Source organism: Pristis pectinata, chromosome 5, assembly GCF_009764475.1.
Source record: "Pristis pectinata isolate sPriPec2 chromosome 5, sPriPec2.1.pri, whole genome shotgun sequence".
NCBI classification, from domain to species: Eukaryota; Metazoa; Chordata; class Chondrichthyes; order Rhinopristiformes; family Pristidae; genus Pristis; species Pristis pectinata.
The window spans coordinates 24,107,267-24,134,716 of NC_067409.1; the positions used below are offsets into that span (position 1 = coordinate 24,107,267).

At 39.3% G+C, this 27,450-nt stretch overlaps 1 protein-coding gene across 9 annotated transcripts in view; it reads right to left on the bottom strand.

The window, feature by feature from the left end:
- Positions 1–3,094: 3,094 nt before the first annotated feature.
- The window catches only part of LOC127570315 (cAMP-responsive element modulator-like), a 72,998-nt gene continuing 48,642 nt past the window's right edge, over positions 3,095–27,450 (bottom strand). For 2 of the 9 annotated variants that reach the window (XM_052015746.1, XM_052015745.1), the window contains exons 8-9: positions 8,523–8,679; positions 5,089–5,640 (exon numbers count right to left, since the gene is read on the bottom strand). In XM_052015746.1, coding sequence (XP_051871706.1) covers positions 5,496–5,640; positions 8,523–8,679 — 302 coding nt within the window. In that variant the 3' untranslated portion in view covers positions 5,089–5,495. Of the gene's footprint in view, positions 5,641–8,522; positions 8,680–10,299; positions 10,361–22,311; positions 22,409–27,450 lie in introns of those variants that run through there. The other 7 variants (XR_007956335.1, XM_052015750.1, XR_007956333.1 and 4 more) reach the window with 7 other exon arrangements.

Below are 27,450 nucleotides of genomic sequence, written 5' to 3' on the forward strand. Positions count from 1 at the left end.
AGACTTGATGGGCTGAATGGTTGGCTTCTGCTCCTTTGTCTTATGGTCTGCATCTTCCATCACCCTGCTGATGATTGAGAGCAGACTGATAAAGCAGTTATGAGCTGGATTTTACTTGTCCATCTTTTTCTGGATGAGACGTAACTGGGCAATTCAATTTTCAACATCGTCAGGTGAATGCCAGTGTCCTAACATACTGGGAATGTCTAGATAGAGTTATGACTTGTTCAAGAAATGCAAGCCTTCTGTGCTACAGTAAGGATGCTGTCTGGTTACCCTGCCTTTGTTGTGTCCATTATTCAACTGCTTCTTGATTTCACATAGAGTGACTGCACTTGAGAGATGTGGCATGAAACAAATTTCTCTTTTATTTCTGAATATATGTGACACCTAGCAAAGTTAAGGGTTAAAGAATTGTGTAGCTAAATGGTATTTCTGGTTTTGCAATTACTTGGAGATGTGGTAGAACTTCAATGAAGTGGTTTTTCTATTTAGTGACCGATGGTACAATAAACTATTTATTACTTCAAAAGATTGGTTTTGGTTTATTAGTGATGATAAATATTATAAAATGCAACAGGAAGAAACAGGATTCTGAGGAGCAAAATTTGCTCCCAAAGACAAAATGTTTCACAGCTATCATGTAGCAGCAGTGTAATAGTCTTGCTGGAGATTGGCACTTTCAAAATTGCAAAATGTTTAAGATGTATTGAGAAACAAACAAGCCAAAAATGTGATTTAAAAAAAAAAGGCATAAGAGGGCAACCATATGGCAACCCTCATGAGATGTGAGCAATGTGTGTAACCTTCGGGCCAATGACCTGAAAGACCTACCCTAAGGCCTCAGTGCCTGTATGTGTAAACGTATTCACATATCATTCAAGAACTAGAGCCCTCATGATGGCCCATAAAATATATCATTCAGGAGGGGAAGGACAAATGCATCTAGAAGGAATCAGAGATACACTGCTCGTGTTCAACACTGTTGAATGATTATCAGGTGTGAGGATGTTGTGCAGTGTTTGTCCACAATGAAACCCATGCTGCCACAGAGATTAGCAATGGCATGTCTAAAGATGCCTGGAATGCTCGAGGAGCTCTGCAGTACTCACCAATTCAGGACACAAAAGCGTGCCACTCTGTTGTTTCTTGCACATTACTAAAAAAAAGCAGGCTTAACCCTGGCCACCCAGTAAACTGCGGGTGGCTACAGAGTAGATGAAGGTTGGAGGAGGAGAGCAAGTGAAGGAGACCACAGAATAGCCCCTTTCCTGACCGGTTGTTCAAAAGCAACTGATCTGAAAGCCACACCAATAAATACAAACAGAAGATCCCTATCTACCAACATGTTAACTTCCTTCTCTTGCTGACCCACATCACCATACCGTCACAATACAAAAAGCAACCACAATCAAAAAAGAATCCAAACCAAACCAATTCTTTACATCAAATTGTGCCAAAAACCACACAAGCATCAGCTAATCTTTATGTTTTACCCATTCCTATAGTATCTAACCCAGTAGGTACAGGTGCTCATGGCAGGCTTGTAAGAACAACCCTGAATGACTCAGATCTGATGGGCTCATCTTTGCAGTGCAGCTTTTTGCCAAGAGGCGGAAATCGGAGGTTGTTCATGGATGGGGAATAGCAAAGGCACTGGCAAAGTGGGAATATTAATACTGTCATCCTAACAGAGGATCACCAAATAATACTCCTCACAGCCACTACCTCTCTCTCAAGGTAGCCCCTCAGCAATCTGTCAAAGAATATTACTGAACTATTGTCTGTGCTCCAGATCCTGAATAAAGCCTTTTGGAAAGTTGGGGCTGAACTTTTGTATGCCCCTTGACATTGCAAACAAATTTTTTTGCCATTGCATAATCCTTAGGGCTTCTTCTGGAGCCTGTCCTAGCAAAGTACTCATGCGAGACTTCTGCAGAAGAAGTTACAGGACCTCCCCAGGTTACAAAATGGTTTCATTCCTGAGAACTGTTCATAGCCCTAACAGTTTGCAAGTTGGAAATGTAGCCATGAACAGAAGATGCCTGTAGGCTTGCCAGTCTTCCAAACACTTGATTATATGAAATGGGCTGAACACAAGTTAAGTATTTGTAAACTGGGAAGGACCTGTGTTGGCAACCACCTCTTCAGGGAACTGGCATCTTAACTGTAGATCAGGCATGCAGATATATACAGATCCCAATCAACACTAAGCTCTAAATTATTCAAAGTATCAATATCAGCTAGTGACAGGGAATGTTAACTTGTGTGTCCACATGCCATTAGCTTCTCTTCTACCAACACCTGTCCAGGTTGCAGTTCTTAATATACGAAAACAGGTTAGAGCCCTGACGAACGAAGGAACTTGCACCTCACATCATCTACAGTTTGTTAACCAGGTGAGATTGTAGGAATGAGGAGGAAGTAAAATGCGAGGAGAGATTGAATTCAATGATTTCAACCCCAGATTCAATGGACACAGGTTAAGTGCACACCAGTTATTTTCCAGTTCCATTCAATATATTGCCCCGAGGATGCTCTTGTCAAATCTCGCATCACTTCACAAACATATCCAGCATGCAAGCAGGTTTTGAAAACATACCTGTAGGGATTCCTTTTCCTGTCACATGCAGGTTACCTTTCAAGTGTTGTATAAAAACTTCTTCACCATTAATGGGGTGGAAATTTCACTTGAACCAGTCATCCAAATGCAAAGACATTATATATCTCTGCAAACTTCAGAATTTTAATCTTAATTAAAATAGCATTGGCCAAAGTTAAATGTTGCTGCTGTTACAATTTCTAATCAGTCAGCATGATCAACTACTTGGCAGTAGCATGTGCCTGCTTGTATCCATGGCAAGTTAGGACATCAAATGATGCTTCCAAAACTTAGGTTAATGATCTAAGAATTGTGCTTCTTAATATCTCCTTTGGTTTTGTCAATCATCTAAAATCTGAGCCAAAGATACTACCTCAAGGATATTCTGCATCAATGTCCTGGGGGTGAAGTGACTGGCTTTCAACAACCACAATATCCTGAGTAAGAGGCAAAAGATTTATATGATCTGAAGAAAAACCAGGGGTTCCAGGTATGACAAATCGTTTGAGAAATTTACTAACTACAGTCAAAGCAACAATTTTCTGTCAAAAGAATTATGTAACTGATGGACTAATTTTTTTTTAAAAAGAGTCCTTACAAGTGGAACTTTGGTGTTCTTCCATGCACACAGTTTTGGAACTCAGAAGATGAAGTTGTAACCACATTCACTTTCAAGTATAAAAAGGCAAGCACCTTGCCTGAACTTACTTGTAGAATACAGTATTTCATATGCTATAGTAAAGAATACACCTTAATAAATATAAGATAAATTCAAATACACAACTTTTATAATTTGATATCTTATTGACAAGCTTACGAGCAACAACAGAAAGGAGGCAAATTTTAGCTCTGCAAATTAAGACATTCAACTAAATGTTTAGCAATTGTATATTCCCCCTCTTTTTCTGGAACAGAAGAGTGAGCTGAACAGAATAGAGTTGACCAAAAAGCAGAATTCTCAAAGTAAAACAAAGCACTAAAAGTAATATTTTCTAAACTTACTATCAGTGCTAAATAGATGAAACCAGCAGAGACTGATGCACGTTCAACACCAGAAAATCTTGATGTTCCAAGGGGCATATAATAAAGGTAATAGCTAATTTCAAAATACAGCCAGAATCTTAAAAATGAAAGAAAAACAATTGGATGGAAGCAGTGCTGATTGAGCAGTTTAAAGAATAACAGTATCCAAATGAAGTAGTGGAAAGAATGATACAGCAATTTCTAAAACAAAACAATCATTCATCTTTTATGGTAACAGAAAATGCAAACTGCCTATTGACAGGAGAAAAGAAAAATAAGGGTGCAATTTGTAAATATAATCCATTATCAATTGAGAATTCAAAAAACATGGTCCCTAAAAATAATTTTCCGTAGTGAGGAGTTAATTCTATTACTACAAAGAAGTTGAACAACAATGAATTTACACAATAGTCCTACATGGAGAAACTTAATTTGAATTCATATTTTATCTGATCAAGAAAGCTACATGAAAAAAAATCTTAAATCTTTTCAGGACATACAAAACAAAAATCTTATAGTAGAACACATTTCACAACAAACCAAAGTAAATTCCACATTATTGGCTGTAAACTCATCCAGAAGAGGAAGGAAAAAAAAGTGGAGAACAAGTCTAATACATTCATTCCATTCTTGATAGGTAACTATTTGAACCAAAATGATTTCTTCAGAAGATAATTGACTAATTAAGGCAACTAAAGTTGTACTCTTTTTAAAATACTCAAGTAACAACAAGAGGTGTGTTTTTTTAACCAATGTGGTTCTATTAAAATCCATTTTTGATTCTTGAACTACATAAGCATAGACTGACAGCAGTACAGTGCTACATTTCACAAAAAAACATGTATAAAAAGAAAGTCAGAAATTAACTATAAATTCCATTTGTTTTGCAATGCTACTGAATATAACACTCTCTTTACATATAATTAATCAATAACATACATTTTCCTTTCTAAATTCCCTCTTTTAAAGGTAGATGCTTTTTATATAGGTCAAATTTCTGAATTATTTAATTCAATTACCTTGCATACTTTTCTATTTTTTTTCATATTTAATAGGGCACTAAAAGCAATAAACACGTGTAAAAATAATATTACATGTGTCTTCAGGACAGCATGAGCAACACATAAAAATCTTAAATGCAAATGCTTAACAAATAGAACTTAGCAAGTACTGCATTACATTGTAACAGGGTACAGTATATGTATATACACATTTAACTAATTGTTTTTACAAAAGTTTTTTTTGTTCATTTTTTTCCACAAAATTTTAGTTATACAACAAACACTTAACAAAATATATTACTGTGAATAACTTTTGAGAAATGTTACAGGTTAAAGGTTCCGATGTTTTCTACGTAGTTTTGCAAAGCAAAAAATAAAAAGCAGTCTGAAGCTGCAGAGGCTTTATCTTCAAAGAAAGATGCTGTAGACATCAAACTGGTCAGGACTCGTATTACAAATACTACTCTGATTTATCACAATAAAGTTCTTTCAAAGTTTTGAGTTCCTCGATTAGCTGCTTGTTTTGGGTTTCCAGCACTGCAACACGGCTCTCCAGACACTTTACATATTCCTTTTTTCGACGTCGACATTCTTTGGCAGCCTCCCTGCAAACAGCAGAAGCAAAAAAGGAACGAGAAATACTTGATATGCTATGCAACATCAGGACTTCTGGAACAATTCCAGCATTATAGGTCAACATGATTTCTTCCCACCCTCCCAAACTCATAGGCTAGGTTAAAATTCAAAGCAAATTGGAGTACATCATACTCAAAGTGTCCCTGTCCCAACTCCACCTGGTATTCCATGGACTGCAACATCTCATGCCTGGGTCAGAGTTCAAAAAGTATGAAAGTGGCAGTTTGAAGCTGTTAATCTGTTTTATGGCAGTACAAGTCTTTTAGGGCCTTGAGCTCCTCGATAAGAGTCTTGTTTTGATTTTCAAGCACAGCGACTCGATTTTCAAGACACTTGACATATTCCTTCTTCTTTTTGCGACATTCACGAGCAGCCTCCCTGGAATTAACAGAAGGCACATCATAGCGACAGCCGAAAAGGGCAGAAACCGACTAATCTGTATATTTTGTCTTTGTAATGCCATCCTTAGAGTGCCACTTGCGGATCCCCAGTCCTTGAGCTACGGCTTGCGCCAACCAAATCAGAAGCTGCTGGCTTTGCTGAATCCCTTAAAACCCTCCAACACTAAATCATATTTATGGGATTATCTGCAGCCAACCAGTGTGAACCTCAGGAACGGAATGCAGTTGATTCACCCCCATCGAACGACTTTTGACAGGTGACACACCACATCAAACTGAAGTGCTGCATTCAGATGTAATTTTCTCTCGCTTGAAGAATTTAGCCACAGGAATGAAACATTTATTTGGACCACTGATCCAGGAAGCATCATTTTGTTTTTGATAAATATGTACATAATCATGCAAGAAAGTGAACTACATTGAAATTTGTATCAGTTCAAAATAAGAAACACAGATGTTCAAACAGGCAGTTAAGACACAATCAAAAAGTGAGTGTTAAAAATCTGTCAACCAGTTTTCCATACCAATTCAAAAGGAACTATTTGCTCCTTATTCAGTATTATTTTCCTCTAATTCCACCTTTCACAAAAATATTAAATGTACTAAAATCTATTCAAAAAGTTAAAATATAACTTTTGAAATACTAAGACGTAATTTTTTTTGTATTTTCATCTAATTGCTAATTTTAGCAGGAAAAAAGTTCCTTTCCCAACTTCATTGAGTAGTCAATGGCAATGCAACATTCAAAAGCTTGAAGCTACTTCTGTACTTTTCTAATCCTGACCTTTGCAAACTGGTCTCCCCCATTTTCTTGTGTATTTTTTTTTCTCTAAAATTAGCAAGAAGATAAACAGTGATTTATTAAAGTTCAATACAAATATTCTGAAAATTTAGTCTTTTAAAAAATGACAGCAATCACTTTATAATGAAAATACTTGTCAGCTGCAATCATAATACAATCCTGAAAAAGTTAAGCATTTTGCATGTGAAAATGGGCTGCATGTAATTAGCTTAATATGCCCATAACATTGAGAAAATCTAAAGATAATTTTCAAAAATCAATTTATGACAAACATTATGAATTTAGCCAACAATAAAATGTGCAACTAGTTAAAATGTAATTTTAGAAGTTTTTTTGTTCCCCTTACTGTTTGCAAGGTGAAAAAAAATACATGCTACAGAGGACAAACAAACACACATAGATACTGATCGTCTTTAACTGAATCCTAATTTCTCCAGGCTTAAGCATTTTGCTAACTTAATATGCATGGACTTTGAAAGTATTTCATTCTGGAGCTTTTGTTTACTGCCAATCTTCCTGCTATTATAACTTTATCACACAATTTAATTCAACCATTTAAAATCAACTTTTGTTGATGTACTATATTGGTAAGCTTGACATGTAGCCTCCCCTTGCTTTTGTCAAGCTGTATTTCTTGCATGGTGGAGATCTGCGATATGTTCGAGCAGCAAATTTAGAGTCAGTCCTGAAAGCAGCTTCATACACTTCCCTTGGAAGAGAAAGCTCAAGATTTTTTTCCTTGTATACTCAGTGAACAGCAAATTACTTAAAGGGTTCAAGATACCTCTGTCGGAACAGGTCAACATAACCACACGGTTATTGAACAAAACATGCAGGAGAAAAAAAACAAGAGGAATAACCATCGGCAGGCAGTAATCTATGCATGAGGATAAAGCAAAACCAGGGACATACCAGGGGGAGGGCATGCTACTGACCCACAGCTAGACTGCATGTAGCAGGTACATGGCAAGTTTTGAAAAAAAGACACTGCTACATGAAAATGAGAAACCAATCTATACATACAAAATTCCTACTGATGCAAGTTTACCTGCACGAGTCACTTTTCTACAATACACTGTATTAATGTTATATTAGTATATTTTCATCAAATACAGACAGATTGTCAAAAAAAGATGCAAAATATTTTTATTTCATAGAATTAAGCAGATATCTGAATCTTCATTGGTACATTAAAACAGTACAACAAAAAAGGTTTTATTTCCATGGATGCCTAAAAAGGAATAAAAAAAATACACAAGCACATACAGAGGTGCATTTAACATATTTCTCTCATATACACGCTATTGGTTGACAGGCTTTTTAAGAAAATGGAAAAATAATTGGAATTTTTCAACAAACACCATCACTGCAAAGCAGGATGCATTACAAAATAAGCACAAAGATGTCGCATCAGATGACTATTGCAAATGATAATCAATACTCTTTAATTCCAAATTTTGCCACAGTGCAAAAACACTTCCATAAATGTTATAGTCAGGAAATAAACAACTTATTTGAAATAGATTAGTTCCATAAATTGGAATGTCAAGAGGAGAAATTCATCTTTACTGAATGCAGAGGAGAATACTGGATATCAATTGTACTCATCTTCCAAACATTCGATTCTACTGAAGTCAATGCAAGCAAACTTGTGGAGGATAGAACAACCCTCAAACCCTTAGTCTGCATTCTTACATGCATCAAGCAAACCTCAAAAATACCCCATGCTGCTGAGGAAAGTGCCAAATGAATCATTCTTCTCTTTCTCTTGGAGGGAGTGAGAAATATATGCCACAGACCATGTCAAAAGCAGAAAGATTATTGTAGAAAAAAAGATTTTAAATTCAGCGGCAGTAGACCTTGAAGCAAGAATTAAATTCTCCATTGACATGGCATCAAAAGTTTTAGTAGCAAATTAAAAACAGATCCAAAAGATGAACCACATTAGAAATTTCTGGAACATCGAGAATCTTTATTGAAATAAAGCATCCCTTTCCTCATTTGCAGCACATGCTTTTCCTTGAAGCATCATTTTCAAATGATTTCTGAAATCTTACCTGTTTTTCATTAGCCTGAGCTCCCGTTTACGTGTTGCCTCTTCTGCAAGCTGTTGTGGACTATGCAATGTTCCTGGTGAAGTTGCCATCACTACTCCCTGGGGTAGGGTGGTAGTTGGAGTCCGGATTTGGTAAGTTGGCATATCTCCAGTTGCAGCTGCACAAGAGAATAAATAATGGTTATGTGAAAATTTTCAATTTTATTATGATGTAAGCTAGTAACATCCTTATAGTTTTATCATGCACATCTGCAATTATACTTTTCAACAATGAAACATCAAATTTTATATGCAAGTTTTCCCCCTTTGCTAGTTCCAACTAACTTGATCTAATGGTGTCTAACAACAACCTTGCATTCTAATACTCAAGTGTTTCCAGCATTTGCTCTTTTTATTTCAGAGTTCGAACAGCTGAAATCTTGCTTCATTTCCGCAAAGTATTGCTGTGTGGCTGGCAGCACCATCAGTGAAATACACAAGAATCCAAAGTCCAAGGATTGGAGAGAACAGTGTGCAACTTAAGTGATGGCCACAAATACTGAGCAAGAAGCAGCAAAAGGTTTTTGTAACTCAAAACACCAACAGAAAAACCTAGCAAATTCTGTGAAGAGTAGATGGTGTGGATAATACTATTAATAGAAGTGGTGGTGAGGTAGGGACAAAGTGCAGTCATTATAATGGACAGGAGAATGAGCTGCATCATTTTCTTATGACACAGGGGGCCATTTCAACATAACAAATCTATGCCAGCTCACTGAGCTATCCCATTCCCCCAACTAGCTTTCACTGAAACTAATTAATCTCACATTCCCATGCAGGTTGTAGTACTCACCTACTTACTAGGGGCAATTTACAGTGGCCAATTAACCCACCAATCTGCAATCTTTGGGATGTGGGAAAAGTACCTGCGGGAAACTCAAGCAGTCACAGGGTGAATGGGCTACCTCCACACTGACAGCACCAGAGGTCAGAATGCTGGAGCTCTGTTAGCTCCACTATTCTGCCACCTGTAAGATAGTTTAGAATGAAAATCAAATGCAACATTTGGGATGAAAGTTATCCAATTCAATCTAGGGGACATACTGAGGAGGAAAATAGAGTCAGGGTAACAGACATAGAACATTACAGCACAGTACAGGCCCTTCGGCCCACAATGTTGTGCCAACATTTTATCCTGCTCTAAGATCTACCTAACCCTTCCCTCCCACGTAGCCCTCCATTTTTCTATCATTCAGGTGCCTAACAGTTATGAGTTTATGGCAAAAGTTTAAGAATGCTTCCCTCACCTTCATCAGGCAAAAAATGTTATGACTTGATAGAGATGTTGTGAAGAGTAGTGATTCAGAGATACAGATAGGTGCAATCAACCAACAAAAAGAAATCACTCATGTGGGCAAAGATAACATTGCTGGGGGACAAGTAATGCTACTTCATCATCAACTCATTTCTAAACCCCAGATCTTATCCACCACTAGGTCAACTTCCCTTCTATAACAACGCTAGAACCAATTTTACACTACCATCACCCATCATTAAAACATTTACCCAACATTATATGAATGAAAACTTGACCTCAAGAGAATGGGAGCTAAAGTTAAAATCATAAATGCTGAAAGAAACAATATAATTGTTCTACATATATAAAAGGAGTGGGACATGTTGGAGTGGAACAACAGAAGGGCGATTTGCTAAAAAGGACTGTGAAGATGATGTTGAGGATGCGGTGAAAGATAGTGTCAGGAGAGAAGTGACATAGGACAAGCAAAGTTATCACTTACAAGTTATTTAACTGGTAACTGATGATAGCCATGTTGATTCTGCAGGTAAGGCAAAGTAGGTCTAAAGGATTCAAAAATATGAATTACAGGAGAAGTGAACATAATAATGGCAATGAAAACATTAAAAGGACTGTGGAGGGAAAAGAAAAGACTATATACAGGACTCTACTGCTGTTGAACTGCCTGCCTGTGGATGTGATAGAATAGTCAAATGAGAACTTTGAAAATAAATCCCTTCACCATTTACAAGAGAAGTGACTGGTCAAATACTGGAAACTCAGTACAGTGTGAAAATTAAACTTGCATCTAACTGTTCACTGGAAGCTTGCATTAGCATTTCATCACATTATACTACTTATAAAACACTAGGATTAATGTATATCAATGATTTGATAAAAATTATCATGCTTAATCTTGCAATCAAAAAAATTTGAATCAGTTTGTCTTGGTTTTAAATCACAGTCTCAGAGAAAGGAAAAGAATATGGAGGATAAAGTAAAAGGATAACTAGAGATATGCAAGGGAAGTGCTAATCCATTACCCCATCTCACTGCAATACTTTATGACTTGGACAACATGCTCTTCACCTCTATTTTTGATACAAATGACAACAAAGTCAGGTGGTCAAAATGTCTCTACTGTAAAATAAAGCACAAGTTCTCCTCCACTTCATGAACAGTTAATAAAACCTATACAGAAATTGGATTGTCATCTGAAGGCAATTAACATACGATTTAAAATATTAATCTTTAAAAAAAAATGACGAGTTTATAGATTCAAGGCATTTCTGGAAGGTGGCCTGCCACATCAAGGGCAATTATGAGTAAGCACCATCCCCACTGACATCCTACTCCAAATACGAGGCCTGTTGATTGGATTTCTAAATCTAGATAATGATGCAAGTTATCATTAAAAGTCCTAATACAGGTCCCTGGGACATACACCCGACATTACTTTCTCCTCTCCAGGTATCCCCTTGGGGAAAGAAAAGATGCTCTTTGGTCATTCACACCAAGATGTAAACACACTGGCAATTGACAGCACTCCTGCCATTCAATTCCATTGGAATCAACATACATCAGTAAAATTAATCTTTGATCAAATATATGGATGAATTTAAGTTAATTGCAATTCATTGACAATCAAATATTTATATTGTTCCAGTTCCTTTTGGCATATGCAACATCTTTATGTATCATTATAAAATAGTTGACAGTCAATTTATTTTATCTCATGTAAAGATAGCAAAGAAGGATAAAAAGTCCTACCAAGACAACAAGCAACATGAAGAGATCACTAATGTTTGCATCCTCAGACAGCACAGTACTTCACTGAAATCAGTGTTTCTCCCATGGTGGCACCTTAGTGATCTTTATAAACAGTTGAATTAAAATTTGCTGGACAACTTATCAGAAAACACAAAGCCGTTTGAACTTCAGTACCAAGTGACTAGATGTCAAAAGTCAGAAGTTACAATGCAGAATTGGAGGAGTTGCTTTGCTGCAACTTAAGTTGAGACATCAGTCAACAAATGCTGCATAATGGTTGTGTCCACAAATGTTGAAAAGGAGCTGGCCACAGCTTGCACGTAGAAAAAGGTGGGTTCCCAGTTCTATGCTACATCTTCTGCAAGCATGAAACTAAACTTGTATTTTCCAGTAAGCCAGCTAAGAATCTTTACAAGATATCTTTATTAGTCACATATACAACAAAACACAGTGAAATGCAGCTAGAATTGAACCCAAGTCACTGGCGCTGTAATAGTGTTACGCTAACTGCTACACTACCATGTATAATCTTTGACCATCCATTCCAGCCTCACCACCACCCCTGACTGTCGAAAAAGCCACATGCCAGCTGAAAAACAAGAACTCAGGAGCAGATGATATCCTTGTTGAAGTTCTAAAAAAACTTGGCAGAGAAGAACTTCAGTCACAATTCCATCGCTCACATTTGAAAAAGAGGTGGACGTGTCAGGGGACCTCAGGGAGACAATAATCATTACCATATTCATAAAAGGAGACAAATCCAATTGCAGTAACTCCAGAGAAGTGTTCTTACTGTCTACCACAGAAAAAGTAATTTCTAGGGTCCACCTCAATCCTGACTTCCATTCTCCAAAGAACTGCTCCTCAAATCACGATATGGATTCCATCCATTTCAGGCAAAATGGTCATGATTGTCACCATGTGATAACTCCAACAAAAGTACAGCAAACAAAAATTATACATGGCCTCTTTTGATCTCACAAAAGCTTTTGACATTATCAGCTGGAGGTGGTGGGGAAGAGGAGAGACTATGGTGGATTCTACTCAAACTTGGTTGCGTGCATCTGCTTCTCAACCTTGTAACTGTTTCTAAACAACATGCAAGGTGTGATCTTAACAAATGGGTCCAGAAGGAAATACTGTATGGAGATGAGTCTTGAAAGTAGCCTTTAAGTGTGGAAGATTTTATTGAATGACAGAGAATATGGCCTATTCTTAATTCCATTTTATTTATGCTTATATTTTCAGATGTATGCATTGCAGTTGTTTTCAGATTTAGCATTGATTTAAAATAAATATCCACTGCCTCTTAGTTTTAGTTTTTGATATCTTCCTTGTTAGTTTTTGATCTCTCTGGAAAGGAAAAAGGTCTTTGCGATTTACTTGATAGGCCCCTCATCATTAAGAATCCCCTCAGCTTCCAGTGTTCCATCAAACTTTCCAAGTTCATCCAATCTTTCTCCTCAGCTACAATTTCCTAGCAATACAATTAGCTGGCAATATTTTCTGAAATCTCCTCTGTACCCCATTGCATACAATTCTAACTTAACCTCACTGCTCTTACATTCAATGCCTTTGTTAAGGATAAGATGTCATGTGCTTTTTTTTAAAACCTCTATATTAACCACTTTTACAGCTCTACCCATAGCCACGCCAAGATCTCTCTATCCCTCCACACGACTCAAAAGTCTCCCACTTACAACTATGTATTCCCTGGCCTTGCATGTTCCCATAAATTCCATTCACCATTTTTCATACGAACTAACCAGACCATCTTTGTCTTCCTACAGTCTAGAGCTTTCCTATTATAAACTATACAGCCAACTTTTGCACCATCTGCAAAGCTCTATCATATCCCCTATATTTAAAACTATATCATTAATAAAAATTACAAAAAATACCGAAATAAGGACCAAGCACCAAACCCTATGGTTTGCATCAAATTATAAAAGCAGTACCCTTTACTTCCTTTAAGAGTCAATTTTGGATAAAATCTACCAACATCCCTTGGATCCCCTTGGCTTTTTCACTTTCCAGACCATCCTGCCATGTGGGATTGGATCTTGTCATAAAGCCTTCTGAAAATTCATGTAGACTACATCAAATACACTGGCCTTGTCAATTCGATTTGTTACCTCCTCAATGAATTCAATCAAGCTAATCAGACACAACCTTCCCTTAACAAATTCATGGCAACTTTCCCTGTTTAATCTGAGCCTTTCTAAATGAAGTTTTCAACTTTCCTTTAAAATCAATGCCTATGATTTGCCCACCTCCAGTTTTCACCTCAGTGGCTTGTAATTAATTGGTTCATCCCTATTCCCTTTTTGAAATATTGGTACAACATTAGCATTCTGCTTCCAGGATAAAGGCACATGCAAGTCTGGAAAATGTTTTGAATGAAAAGCACTTGGTTTCAAAATTTAAGTAGGAATATCTGCAGTCAGATTAAATGCATCAGAAACAAGTGCAGTATCTCTTCTGTTAGACCACTTTCTTTCTTTCATACTAACAGTCCCAGGAAACTCCACTCACCTCCTTCAACTGGGATCTACAATAGTGCTGAAAGCAAGACAAATGTAAGAATAAGTACTGAAGTTACCTGAACCAAGTGTTCTTTTTATTTGCCAAAAAATCTACTGTTTAGGTGAAAAGAAGCTTGTAGGTAAAACAACTGAACTGTCAACAAAAATTAAAGCTTTCAAGAAGCACTCATTTAGCTGTATAGTAATATCTAACAAGTTCTAGCTATTAAAAGGAAAGAAATGTTCACACAATTTGAAATTATCTGCACTCTAATTTTGTACAACAGACTGTAATTTGAAGTGAGGCCTTATCATTCAGAATTATACAAGTAACATTGAACTTTTGACCCCTCATCATAAGAAGGAGCCGGCACAATTCAAGAAAGGTGCAAAATATCAGATGAGGAAACTGGAGTAAAGAAGGAAATATAAAAAGGCATTTAGAATTTTTAAGTTCATATATCACTTGAATTTAATGATTTCCTGACTGTTAAGGGAAGTAAGGGAGAAAACAGGGGAGATTCTGACCATCATTTTCCAACCCTTTCTAGCTTCAGGCAAGATTAATAAGGTAAGTGTGCTCTCCACAGTCTGTAGTGATTTTAGGAAAATAAAAGCCTATTGTAAATTCAACAAGAGAAATTGGCAAATTGGATCCAAAATTGGATCAGTCCCAGGAAACAGTAAGTAGTCATCAACAGATGTTTTAGTGACTGAAGCAACAATGGCAGTGTGATCCCACAGAGCCCTTTTGCTTTTCATAGGAAATAAAGGATTTATATATAGATCTTAAACATGCGAGTCAAAATTAAACTTTTTAGATCAATGAAAAAATTGGCTGTGTGGATGACAGTGAAGAAGAAAGCTGAAAAATGCAGTGCAATATTTGGTTGGGAGAAGAGTGGCAGGAAAGACTTTGGAACTCACTGCACTTTTTGTCGTCTGGGTTTTTTTTAAATACATGCTCATTCAATGGATGTGGGCTTCGCAGGCTGAGCCAGCATTTAAGGGCCATCCCTTGTTGCCCTTGAAAAGGTGGTGGTGAGCTGCCTTCTTGAACTGCTGAAAGTATTGTAAGTCCATTTCATATTTTCTTTTCCAAGACCTTGTATGCAACTTACAAAAACGTGTGCTCACTGTCTGAGAATTGCTGAGGTATTGTTCTGAGAATTGTTCTTGCTCACTCATGGAAGCAGCTGTTAAAAGTTTTATTGATTCCCTCAGGTGTAATTTAAAAACAAAATCAAAACTATCAAAGTTCTAGAATTGGGCACTCTTGACAATTGCAACAGCATTTATATTCAAACTTCTTGCCATTCCAAACCTGAATGACTGAGATTTATTGCTTCTGCACAACACTGTTTGTTACTGAACATGAATAATCATTTTCAGATGCACACTTCTGGTCAAGGTGAAAGTACTATGGAATTTACTGCGAGGATTTCTTTATAACTGAAAAAAAAAATTTCCAGCAATAAGCTGGCCAGATCGAAAGGCTAGCAAACTGCCAGGAGTGAACTCTGATCAATTGTTGGATATTCCCCAGTCGTATGTCTGCAGCCTCCTATCATCAAAGAGTGGTGGGGGTGGAAACAAAATTGGACTCCTGTACTGAACCACAGTAGTGGATGTCAACAACACTGGATTTGCTCAAAAGCTGCAGGTAAACATTCCTGCTCCTTCTGGGCCATGAACAGGGCACTTAAAAGTACTTGCCAATTAAATTTGCCAGAACCCACCTCACCCGAACTACTGCATTTCCCAACTTCTTGGAAACCTAACCCATCAAAATGAGGAACAAAGCCATATTTACATATTTTAAAAATGAATTGGTATCTCTCGAGCAGATTACTCAGACACCTCCAAACCCTCTCAATTAGAGAAGGTAGGTAGGTCACCAAGTTGAGTTTGGGTTGCAGTCAACAAATTTAGGCCAACTCCCATCATCTCTTTGGGAATGATGGGGCATGAAAAGAGGAAAAAAGGGTGAGGAAAAAGATGTCCCCAGAGGTTACAACGTATTCAGTACACCTCAACAACTACAGTGGTTTAAGGCAGCAGCTCATCACCACATTCTCAAGGACAACTAGGGACGGACAATTAAGTGCTCGCTCCACCTGCAAAGCCCACATCCCCCTAGAGTCATAGAATCATAGTTAAAGAATTATGCAACACAGAACTAGGCTCTTCAGCCCAACTCTTCCATGCCAACCAAGATGTCTGTCCGAGCCACGTCCCATTTGCCGGTGTTTGGCCCACATCCCTCCAAACCTTTCCTATCCACGTACCTGTCCAAATGCCTTTTTACATTGTAATTGTACCTGCCTCTACAGCTTCCTCTGGTAGCTCGTTCCATATACCCAATGCCCTTCACTTAAAAAATTTTCCACTCAGGTCTCTTTTACATCTTTCCCCTTTCACCTTAAATTTCTGTCCTCTAGTTTTAGAATCCCCTACCCTGAGATAAAGACTGTGACTATCCACCTTATCTAAGCCCCTCATGATTTTACATACCTCTATAAGGTCACCCCTCAGCCTCCTACACTCCAGGGGCTAAAGTCCCAGCCTATCTAGCCTCTCCTTTCACTCAAGCCCTCCGGTCCAGGCAACATTTAGGTGAATCTTTTCTGCACCCTTTCCAACTTAATGACACCCTTCCAACAGCTGAGCAACCAGATGCAGAATACTCCAAGTGTGATCTCCCCAATGACTTGGACAGTTACAACTTCTGTACTTAATGCCCTAACTGATGAAGGCAAGTGTGCCAAACATCATCTTCACCACCCTGTCTACCTGTGTTGCCAATTTCAGAGAACTATCTACCTATACTCCTTAGTCTCTCTGTTCTACAACACTCTCAGGGCCCTCCCATTGACCATGCAAGTCCTGCTCCGTTTAACCAACCAAAATACAACACCTCACACTCGTCTGAATTTAAATTCCATCTGCCACTCCTTGGTCCACTTCCCCAGTTCATCTAGATCCTGTCGAAATCTTAGATAACCTTTTTTCCACTGTCGTTACACCACCAATTTTTGGTATCATCCACAAACTCACTAGCCATGTTAACAACATCGTCATCCAAATCGTTAATACAGATGACAAACAATGGTGGACCCAGCACTGATCCCCATGCCACACCATTTGTCACAGGCCTCCAATCTGAGTAACAACCCTCCACTACCACTGTTTCCTTCCATCAATTTTATGGCTCACCTTGGATCCCATGTGATCTAGCCTTGGGGACTAACCAACCATGCAAAACTGTCAAAGTTCTTGCTAAACTCCACGTAGACAACGTCCACCGCCCTGCCCTCGTCAACCTTCTGCGTTACCTCTTCAAAAATACTCAAATGAATGCATTAATTCATGAAAACTTTGAATGAATAGAAAAGGTTCGCTGATCAACAAATTCAATTCACAAAGTTTTTTTCAACGTGAGAAAAGTGAGTAAAATAGTATCAATTAGATTTTTCAATAATTTTAGAATTATTCCAGAGTTATACTTGGAGAATAGTAATATTACAGAAAATCAATGTAAAAATACTCAGTAGGTCATAAAGCATCTGTGGAGAGGGCAAAAGTTAACTTCTCAAATTAATCTGAAACTCATTACAGGTGCTGCTGGGTCTGCTAAGTATTACCAGCATTTTCTGTTTTGATTTTTCATTTCCAGCATCTGCAGTTTTAAAAAATTACAAATGGCTGTTTTATTTCTTCAATTTTAGTTTAATGCAAAAGTAAAATGTAATTATGCAATTTTCTTGGACATAACCAAAAACAAAATAAATTCATTTTTCAGCTTGAACCCACACTCGTACTGCTAGCCAGGTTTAATACAATAAAATGTATAAACATACAGAACTTTGAACAATGTTTTTGTAGTTTAAGATAGGTTTGTCTATTGACAATCAAACTGAAATTTATTGTTCAAAAGATGCACTGCCCCCAAGAGATCTGGTAACAGTACTCACTATAAAATTTATTCATTTCATACTTTTAAGTAGTAATCTATTCAATCAATACATAAACAGGAAATCTAGGGATTCAAGTGTGAACCAGTTTAATCTCTTTTGGAGCGAAAAACAGAATGTGGAGGAACTCAGGTCAGACAGCATCTGTGCAGGCAAAGGGATGATTGACGTTTCAGGTCAAGACCCCGCATCAGGGCTGAGAGTGCAAAAAGGGGATAGCCAGTATTAAGAGGTGAGGTGGTGGGGGGTGAAGGAGGCAGGCAGGAGCTGGCAAGTAATAGGTGGATCCAGCCGAGGAAGGGTTAATGGGAAGATGGAGCCAGGTAGGGGAGGATGGGGTGAAGATGGCAACAGAGACTGAAATGATTCATGGAGACAACAGTGCTGTGGATTGTGGAATCTGATAAGAAAGGAAGGTGATAAATGAACTATTTCAGGGAGGGAGGGCAATGCCAGTTACCTGAAATTGGAGAATTCAATGTTCATGACACTGGGTTGTCGACTACCCAGGTAGAATACGAGGTGCTGTTCCTCTAATTTGCAGTTGACCTTGTTCTGGCATTGGAAATGGCCACCAACACATAGTTCAGCGTGAGAATGGGGAGGGGAGTTGTAGTGCCCAAATATCTTTCCAATATCCTCAGTGCTGTTATTTTGCTTAAGAGCAGCAATAGGGATAATCCAGCAAATTTAGGCCCATGAGCCTTACATCAGTGGTACATAAAACAGTGCAGCATAAGAACAAGCCCTTTGACCCACAATGTCTGCAGACCATGATACCAATCCCATCTGTCTGCAAATGGACTATATCCCTCTATTCCCTGCCTGTTCATGTGTCTGTCTAAATGTCTCTTGTACATTATCACTGTATCTACTTCCACCTCTTCCTCTGGCAGCGCATTCCAGACATTTTGGGAAGTTAAACAAGGGCAGGATATACACAGTGAATGGCAGCGCCCAAGTGAGTGTTGTCAAACCTTGGAGTACAGGTACATAGTTCCCTGAAAGTGGAGACACAGGTAGAGAAGGTGGTGAAGAAGGCACATGGGACTTGGATGGGGCATTGAGTACATGTGTTAGAACGTCATGTTACAGCTGTACAAGATCTGGACCTGCAGTTCTGGTTGCCATACTAAAGAAAGGAAGTGATTAAGCTAGAGGGTGCCAAAAAGATTCACAAAGATGCTGGCAGGAGTGGAGAGCTCGAGTGAAAAGGAGAGAATGGATAGGTTGGGACTGTTTTCCTTAGAGCGAAGGAGGCTGAGAGGTGATCTTAGAGGTTTATAAAATCATGAGAAGCTATAGATAAGGTGAATGGTTGCAGTCTTTTTCCCAGCCATCTAAAACTAGAGGGCAGGGGTTTAAGGTGGGAGGGGAAAGATTTAAAGGGGACCTGAAAGGCAAGTTTTTCCCCCACACAGAGGGTGGTGGTTGTATGCAACGCACTGCCAGAGGCAGTGGTAGAGACAGGAACAATCACAATGTTTAAAACACATTTGGACAGGTACATGGATAGGAAATGTTTAGAGGGCTGAGACCACAGGCCACAAGATATAGGAGCAGAATCGTGCCATTCGGCCCGTCAAGTCTGCCCTGCCAATCATGGCTGATTTTGTTCCTTCTCAATCCCTTTCTCCTCAGAACCCTTAATGCCCTTACCAATCAAGAACCTATCAATCTCTGCCTTGTATGCACCCAATGACTTGGCCTCCACAGCCCTCTGTGGCAATGAATTCCAGATTCACTACCCTCTGGTTGAAGAAATTCCTCCTCATCTCAGTTTTAAAAGGAAGTCCCTTTATACTAAGGCTGTACCCTCAGATCCAAGACTAACTAACTGATGGAAATATCCTCTCCACGTCTACTCTATTTGGGCATTTCAACATTTAGTATGTTTCAATGAGATCCCCCTCTTCCTTCTGAACTCCATCTCGTATAGGCCCAGAGCCACTAAATGCTCCACATCCATTAAGCTGTGCAGCCCTGGGAGCATTCTTGTGAACCTCTCCAGGGCCAGCACATCTTTCCTCAGATATGGGGCCAAAAATTGCTCACAATATTCCAAGTGCGGTCTGACCAATGCCTTATAACCCACAGCAGTACATCCTTGCTTTTAGTCTAGTCCTCTTGATATGAAGGCTGACATTGCATTTGCCTTCCTTATGACAAACAACCTGAAAGTTAACCTCAAGAAAATCCTGTGTGGACTCCCAAGTCCCTTTGCACCTCCAATGTCTGAATCCTCTCCCCATTTAGAAAATAGTCTCCACCTTTATTCTTCCTACCAAGTGCAAAATCCTACACTTCCCTATACTCTACTCCATCTGCCACTTCTTTACCTACTCTCCTAACCTGTCCAAGTCCTTATATGAGCCAAATATAAGCAAACTGGACTGGCTGGGCTGAAGGGCCTACTTCCATGCTATATAACTTACTGGCGTTGTGAACCACCAAGGCAATGTGCAGAGGCTGCCTGTAATGGCTGGTGAAGGGCAGGCTGAGAAGAGAAGTGGAGCTGCTCAGCACTGAGATATGTGGCTCAAGTATGCACCATGGCCAGATCATTGAGTACTGGCCATGAGTGGAGAGTGGCAGCACCTGTCCATGCATTGACAAGCCTCCCAAATTATCTGGTCTCTCTCATTGCCTCCCGATGTCAGCTGCTGCAGCAATCACCACAGAGAAATCTCCTGGCTAGGGAGGGCCATACAGCCAAGCAAAAAGAAGTGGGGAGACAGCAACTTCCATTACAAGCACAATAGATAATAAGAGAGACCGTAGGATCCGGGTGGAAAAGTAGTCCCTGGCAATAGTCTGCCTTCACTGTACCAACAAGGTGTGCAGCTGAGCCTCACACCACTCACACCAGCCAGCCATGGCCTGACTCAATCTACACCGAGCAACACAGCAATGAAATCAATTCAACAGCTTTATTACTGCAGGCTTGCCAGCAGAGGGCTAAGTCTTCAACCAGGTTCTTGGGACAGCCAGGGTAGAGGGGGGCTGGTGGTGGAGAGAGGAGTTTGTGCCAGGTGCCCAACATGGCAGCACTGTCGGTAACAAATCTCTCTATCATTACTCCTTTTTGCACTGACTGCATTAGCGCTCTCCTTTCTGGAAACATATCCGAAGCATTAAGCAAGGTACTAATCAAATCAAGGGGGAAAAAAAACACAATTTAATATAGAATTGGATAAATATGAAGAGCAGAAAAAATTAAGTTGCAACTAAGCTGCATTGGAACAAGTGCCATCACCATAATGTCCTCCTTTCAGCAAGCTGAATGAGAAACAATCTCATGAATACTTGCAATTTAACTTAAGAATGTAGATATACAGTACCAGTGATGAAAACTGAATATGCAACTTAACCCAATTGTGGAAACATACAAAATTACAGGTTATATTTTTAAATAAGTGTGTAATCAGGTCTTATTTTACCTATAACTGTTTCATCTCATGTCACAGCCATGACTGAATCAAACTATTTATGTTTTAAAAATTTATCAAAACAGACAGACTTTGGCACTAACACACCACCACCAAATTTTGAGATTTCATTCTGACGTCAATAATCTTCCCCTTTTCTATTTAACATTTACATTTCCCTGCTGGCAACAAATTCCAGGAAATCTAATGACGCCTGAAAGCTAAACTGAATAGGCTCTGGAATCTACCATCTAAAATACACAAAGAGGGTAACCACAAAAAATGAGATCTTTGTTCAAATGCTTCCAGAGTTATCACACAAATGACACTTCACCACAACAAGACAGACAAATCAGAGTTACTTGAACTGATCTATGGCAAGCAGACACATCTGCTTTTAAGATTACTTCCTTTCCACAATTTAACATTTGAAAATGGAAAGCTCAAAACTAGTATTGCAAAATGACATGCAAAAAATATCTTAAAGCTGAGAAGAGTCTTTCAGAGAAGACTACAAATGAACTTTGAAACAAGACTTGGGAAGCAATGTTGAACATCAATAACAAGCCACAAAACTTATTGAAATATTGAAAAATTAGCAGTACCCTCCAAAATAGAAACATTTAATTTGATTACTTGCATATTTTCTGCTTTGCAACAAAGATCAACAAAGACAATATCACCTATGTTGATTTTTTATTATCAAAAGTTAAGATTGTAGTGCTGGAAATGAAAATTAAATAGTTTATCTATTAACTGAGTATTTGAAAAGTAAATGCTTCCATTACGTTAAAAACAGATATATCTGTTACTTTACCTGTTTCTGTCTCATCTTGTATCACAGCCATGCCGAAACCCTACTTTGCAGTCTGGTGCCTATCTCTTTCTGTTCATTCAACATAAAAGGTTTTCAATCAACTTGTATTTATGGGATTAAAATAAGAAACAATGACATCAAAGTGACATCACTGCCCTTCAACAGCAGGTTCCTAACTAGATCTCTCCCATGCAGTAAAGGTCAAAAATAATAAGCTACCGACGTAACTGAGAGTTTCATTCTAAGTTGTATTATGTTTATTGGATTTATTAGGATTTTCTTTAGAGTTCAAAGATGGCTGTTTCACTGAACAATGTAATTAAAGAATAAACAAAAATGAATTCTACTCTGCTATAATTATACCTTGCTATGCAAAAAAGTTGTGAAAAAACCCTACTTTTAATCAATGGAAGCATTTACTGAAAACAAAAATCATTTTTTCAATTTCCATATGTATTTTTAAAGAGGTTAGTTATCATTTAACAGCCTCCTATAACTTATCAACAAAGTTTCAAGGGGAACACTTGCTGAACTGTTCCAGTATTTGGTTTTAGTGTCATGAGACACAGTAGGAGACTGGTTGATATGCAATATGGCATACAATAGATTTGAGAAATACTTTGTAACCTTATGACAATCGAGATTAATAGTGGATAATCAGGCAACAAATGGGTGAAGTTCCATAAGCATTCTCATAGCCTAAAAAAAAAGGAATCAAAAAGCAGGAAGTTGGGATCAATGCTACAGGTTTGTGCGGACAAAAGCATTTTAAGCTCCAAAAGGGCGTCAACTGTACATGCATATATTTGTTGGGGGAATTCTGTATGATGGTGTATTTTGTCCAGAGAGGATAGGTCATAATTTTAAGCCAATGCTGCCATTTTGGAGCTCAACATTCCTGACAACATAATCATGACAAGCACACATTCAACAGCAAGAAGGATTTCTTAAATTCCACTCTTTTTGAAGAGACAGTTGCTTACTGTTATGGTTCTTTCAGTGTTTTCTATGGCTTTTCTAAGAGAATATTTTTTTTATTTCCAGGATGTGGATGTCACTGTGTTAGCCAGCATTCATTGCCCATCCCAAATTACTTTGCGCCCCACCGCACCCCCCCCCCCCCAGCTGCATGGCAATTCAGAAACAGTATGGAAAGTCATAGAGCTGTTCAGCATGGAAATAGCCCTTCAGCTCACTTATCCGTGCCAACCAAGTTGCCTAACTGAGCTAGTCTGCATTTAGCCCATATCCCTCTTGACCTTTCCTATCCACGTATCTGTCCAAATATCTTGTAAATATCATAATTGTACCCGCCTCTACCACTTTCTCTGGCAACTCATTCCATATATGCACCACCCTTTTCGTAAAGAAGTTGCTCCCCAAGTTCCTATTAAATCTCTCCCCTTCACCTTAAACCTATGCCCTCTAGTTTTGGACTCCCCTATGCTGGGGAAAAGACTGTGCATTCACCTTATCTATGCCTCTCATGATTTTATAAACCTCCGTAAGGTCACTCCTCAGCCTTCTGTACTCCAGGGAAAAAAGTCCCAGCCTATCCAGCCTCTTCTTATAACCCAAGGCTGCATCCTCAGCCCTCTACTCTACTCCCTATACACTCATGACTGTGTGGCCAGATTCTGCTCTAACTCCATCTACAAGTTTGCAGATGATACCACTGTTGGAGGCCATATCTCAAACAATGATGAGTCGGGGTACAGGAAGGAGATAGAGAGCTTAGTGGCATGGTGTCATAACAACAACCTTTCCCTCAATGTCAACAAAAGAGCTGGTTATTGACTTCTGGAAAGGGGGCAGTGTACACTCACCCATCTACATCAATGGTGCTGAGGTCAAGAGGGTTGAGAGCTTCAAGTTCCTGGGAGGGAATATCACCAATAGCCTGCCCTGGTCAAATCACGGAGATGCCACGGCCAAGAAAGCTCACCAGCGTCTCTACTTCCTCAGGAGGCTGAAGAAATTTGACATGTCCCCTTCGACACTCACCAACTTTTATCGATGCACCATAGAAAGCATCCTATCTGGATACATCACGGCTTGGTGCGGCAACTGCTCTGCCCAGGACTGCAAGAAACTGCACAGTTGTGGACACAGCCCAGTGCGTCATGGAAACCAGCCTCCCCTCCTTGGACTCTGTCTTTACCTCTCGCTGCCTTGGTGAAGCAGCCAGCATAATCAAAGACCCCACCCACCCGGGTCATTCTCTCTTCTCTCCTCTTCCATCGGGAAGAAGATACATGAGCCTGAGGGCACATACCACCAGGCTTAAGGACAGCTTCTATCCCATTGTGTTAAGACTATTGAATGGTTCCCTTATACGATGAGATGGATTCCGACCTCACAATCCATCTTGTTGAGACCTTGCACCTTATTGCACTGCACTTTCTCTGTAGCTGTGACACTTTACTCTGTACCGTTATTGTTTTTACCTGTACTACCTCAATGCGCTCTGTACTAAGTCAATGTAACTACACTATGTAATGAATTGACTTGTACGATCGGTATGCAAGACAAGTTTTTCACTGTACCTCGGTACAAGTGACAATAATAAACCGATACCAAGCCCTCTAGTCCTGGTAACATCCTTGTCAATCTTTTATTGCATCCTCTCCAGGTTAATGACATCCTTCCAATAGTAGGGCAACCAGAATCAGTAGGGCATGCAAATGTAAGCTAACCAACATTTTGTACAGGAGTAACATGAGAAGCCAACTCCTGTACTCAATATTCTGACCGATGAAGGCAAGCATGCCAAACACCATTTTCACTACCTTGTCTACCTGTATTGCAACATTCCAGGAGCAATGTACTTACAGCCCCATGTCTTTCTGCTCTCCTTCACTCTCTAGGGCCCTACCATTTACAGCATAGAGGAGAAATGGAAGTAACTAGGAGGGCAAAGAGGGGGGACAAAATATGACTGGCAGGCAAGGTGAAGGAAAATCCCAAAGCATTTTTAATGAATATACTCATGTCAAGATGTTAACAAGAGAGAGCAAAGCTCCCAAAGTAGCAATTGTTCATGGAGCTGGAATTTGTAGATGAGATCTTCAATAAATACTTCTCATCTATCTCACAAAACAGAAATTATTGTCGGAGAATTCAAAGAGGGGGAAGGTGGAATCGTAGAACAAATTACCATTGAAAAGGTGGCAGTATTAGATGTCTTAGCAGGCTTAGAGGTGGATAAACCCAAGGGCTTGACAAGATACATCTCAGGCTTTCATGAGGCAGGAGAGGCGATTGCCTTGGCTGTTGGAAATTTTCAAATCTTCCCTTACCAAAGTAGAGGTGCCAAATGAGTGGAGAGTAGTGAATGTGGTACCCTTATTCAAAAAGAGCTGGAATAAACCAGGTAATTACAGGTCTAACAGCAATCACAGGGGAAGTTATTGGAAAAAAAGCCCTGAGGGTCAGGATTAACCTGAACTTGGAAAGCCAGGGACTAATCAAGGATAGTAAGGGAGGGGATATCCTGTCTGATTAATTTGACTGAATTTTTTCAAAGAGTTAACTAAGTGTATCCATGAGAGTAGTATGGTTGATGTAGTCTACATGACTTCACTAAGGTCTTTGACGAGATCCAACCAGAGAGGCCGTTCTGAAAGAGACAAAGAGATCCAAGCCAATTTATCAAATTGGATCCAAAATTGGCAGTGAGAGGAGGCAGAGAGCATTTTTGCAGTGGAGAGTTGTTTTTGCCTATGGAAGTCTGTGACCAGTCATGTATCACAGGTGCTGGGACTCTTGCTGCTTATTATATACATTAATGATTCAAATGTCAATAATAGGAGCTATGATAAGTTCTCGGATCACACAAAATTTCTTAGTGTTTACAATAGTGAAGATTGTAGACTTGGGCTGCAGACAATATTGATGAGTGGGTAAGGTGGACAGAGCAATAAAAGGAATTAAATCCGATAAAAAGCAAGATAATGCACTTTGGGAGGACTAATAAGGCTAGGATATACACAATAAATGGTACGACCCTAAGAGGTACTGCAGAAGGACCCTGGTGTACATGACCAAGTGCCCTTGAAGGCAGCAGCACTGGTAGATAAGAACATAGAACAGAATACAGCACAGGAACAAGCACTTCAGTGTAAGATGTTTGTGCCGACCCTGCCAATTTTAACTAATCCCATTTGCCAGCACATCCTCTGTACCCCTAAATTTTCTGTCTGTTCATGTGCCTGTCAAAATGCCCCTTAACCATCGCATGTGTTTCCACCACTTCCCCCGACAGTGTTCCAGGCACCTACCACACTCGATGACTATGTGGCAAGTTTTTACAGAGTACTACAGCTTAGAAACAGGCCCTTTGGCCCATCTAGTCCATGCCAAACCGATCTTCTGCCTAGTCCCATCTACCTGAACCCAGACCATATCCCTCCAAACCCCTCCCATCCATGTACCTATCTAAACTTCTCTTAAACATTACAATTGAACCCGCATTTATCACTTTGGCTGGCAGCTAATTTCCACACTCGCGCCATCCTCTGGATAAAGAACCCTCAGATTCCACCCATATTTCACTTTTCACCCTAAACCTATGTCCTCTAGTTCTAGTCTCACCCATTCGGAGGGGAAAAAGCCTGCATGCATTCACCCTATCTATACCCCTCATAATTTTATATACCTCTATGAGATCTCCTCTCATTCACCTGCACTCCAGGGAATAAAGTCCTAACCTAGTCAACCTTCCCCAAGAACTCAGGTCCTCAAGTTCCAGCAATGTCCATGTACATTTTTCTCTGTACTTGATCAAGTTTATTGATATCTTTGCTGAAGGCAGATGACCAGAACTGCACTCAATACTCTAAATTCCGCCACACCAATGTCTTGTACAACCTCAGCATAACGTCCCAACTCCTGCACTCAATGCCCTGATTTACGAAGGCCCTGGTGCCAAAAGCTCTCTTTACGACCCAATCTACCTGTGATGCCACTTTCAAGGAATTATGGATATGTATTCCCAGATCTCTTTGTTCCACCGCACACCTCAGAGCCCTACCATTCACTGTGCAAGTCTTACCCTGGTTTGTCCTCCCAAAGTGCAACACCTCACACTTGTTTGTATTAAGTTCCATCTGCCATTCTTCAGCCCATTTTCCAAGCTGG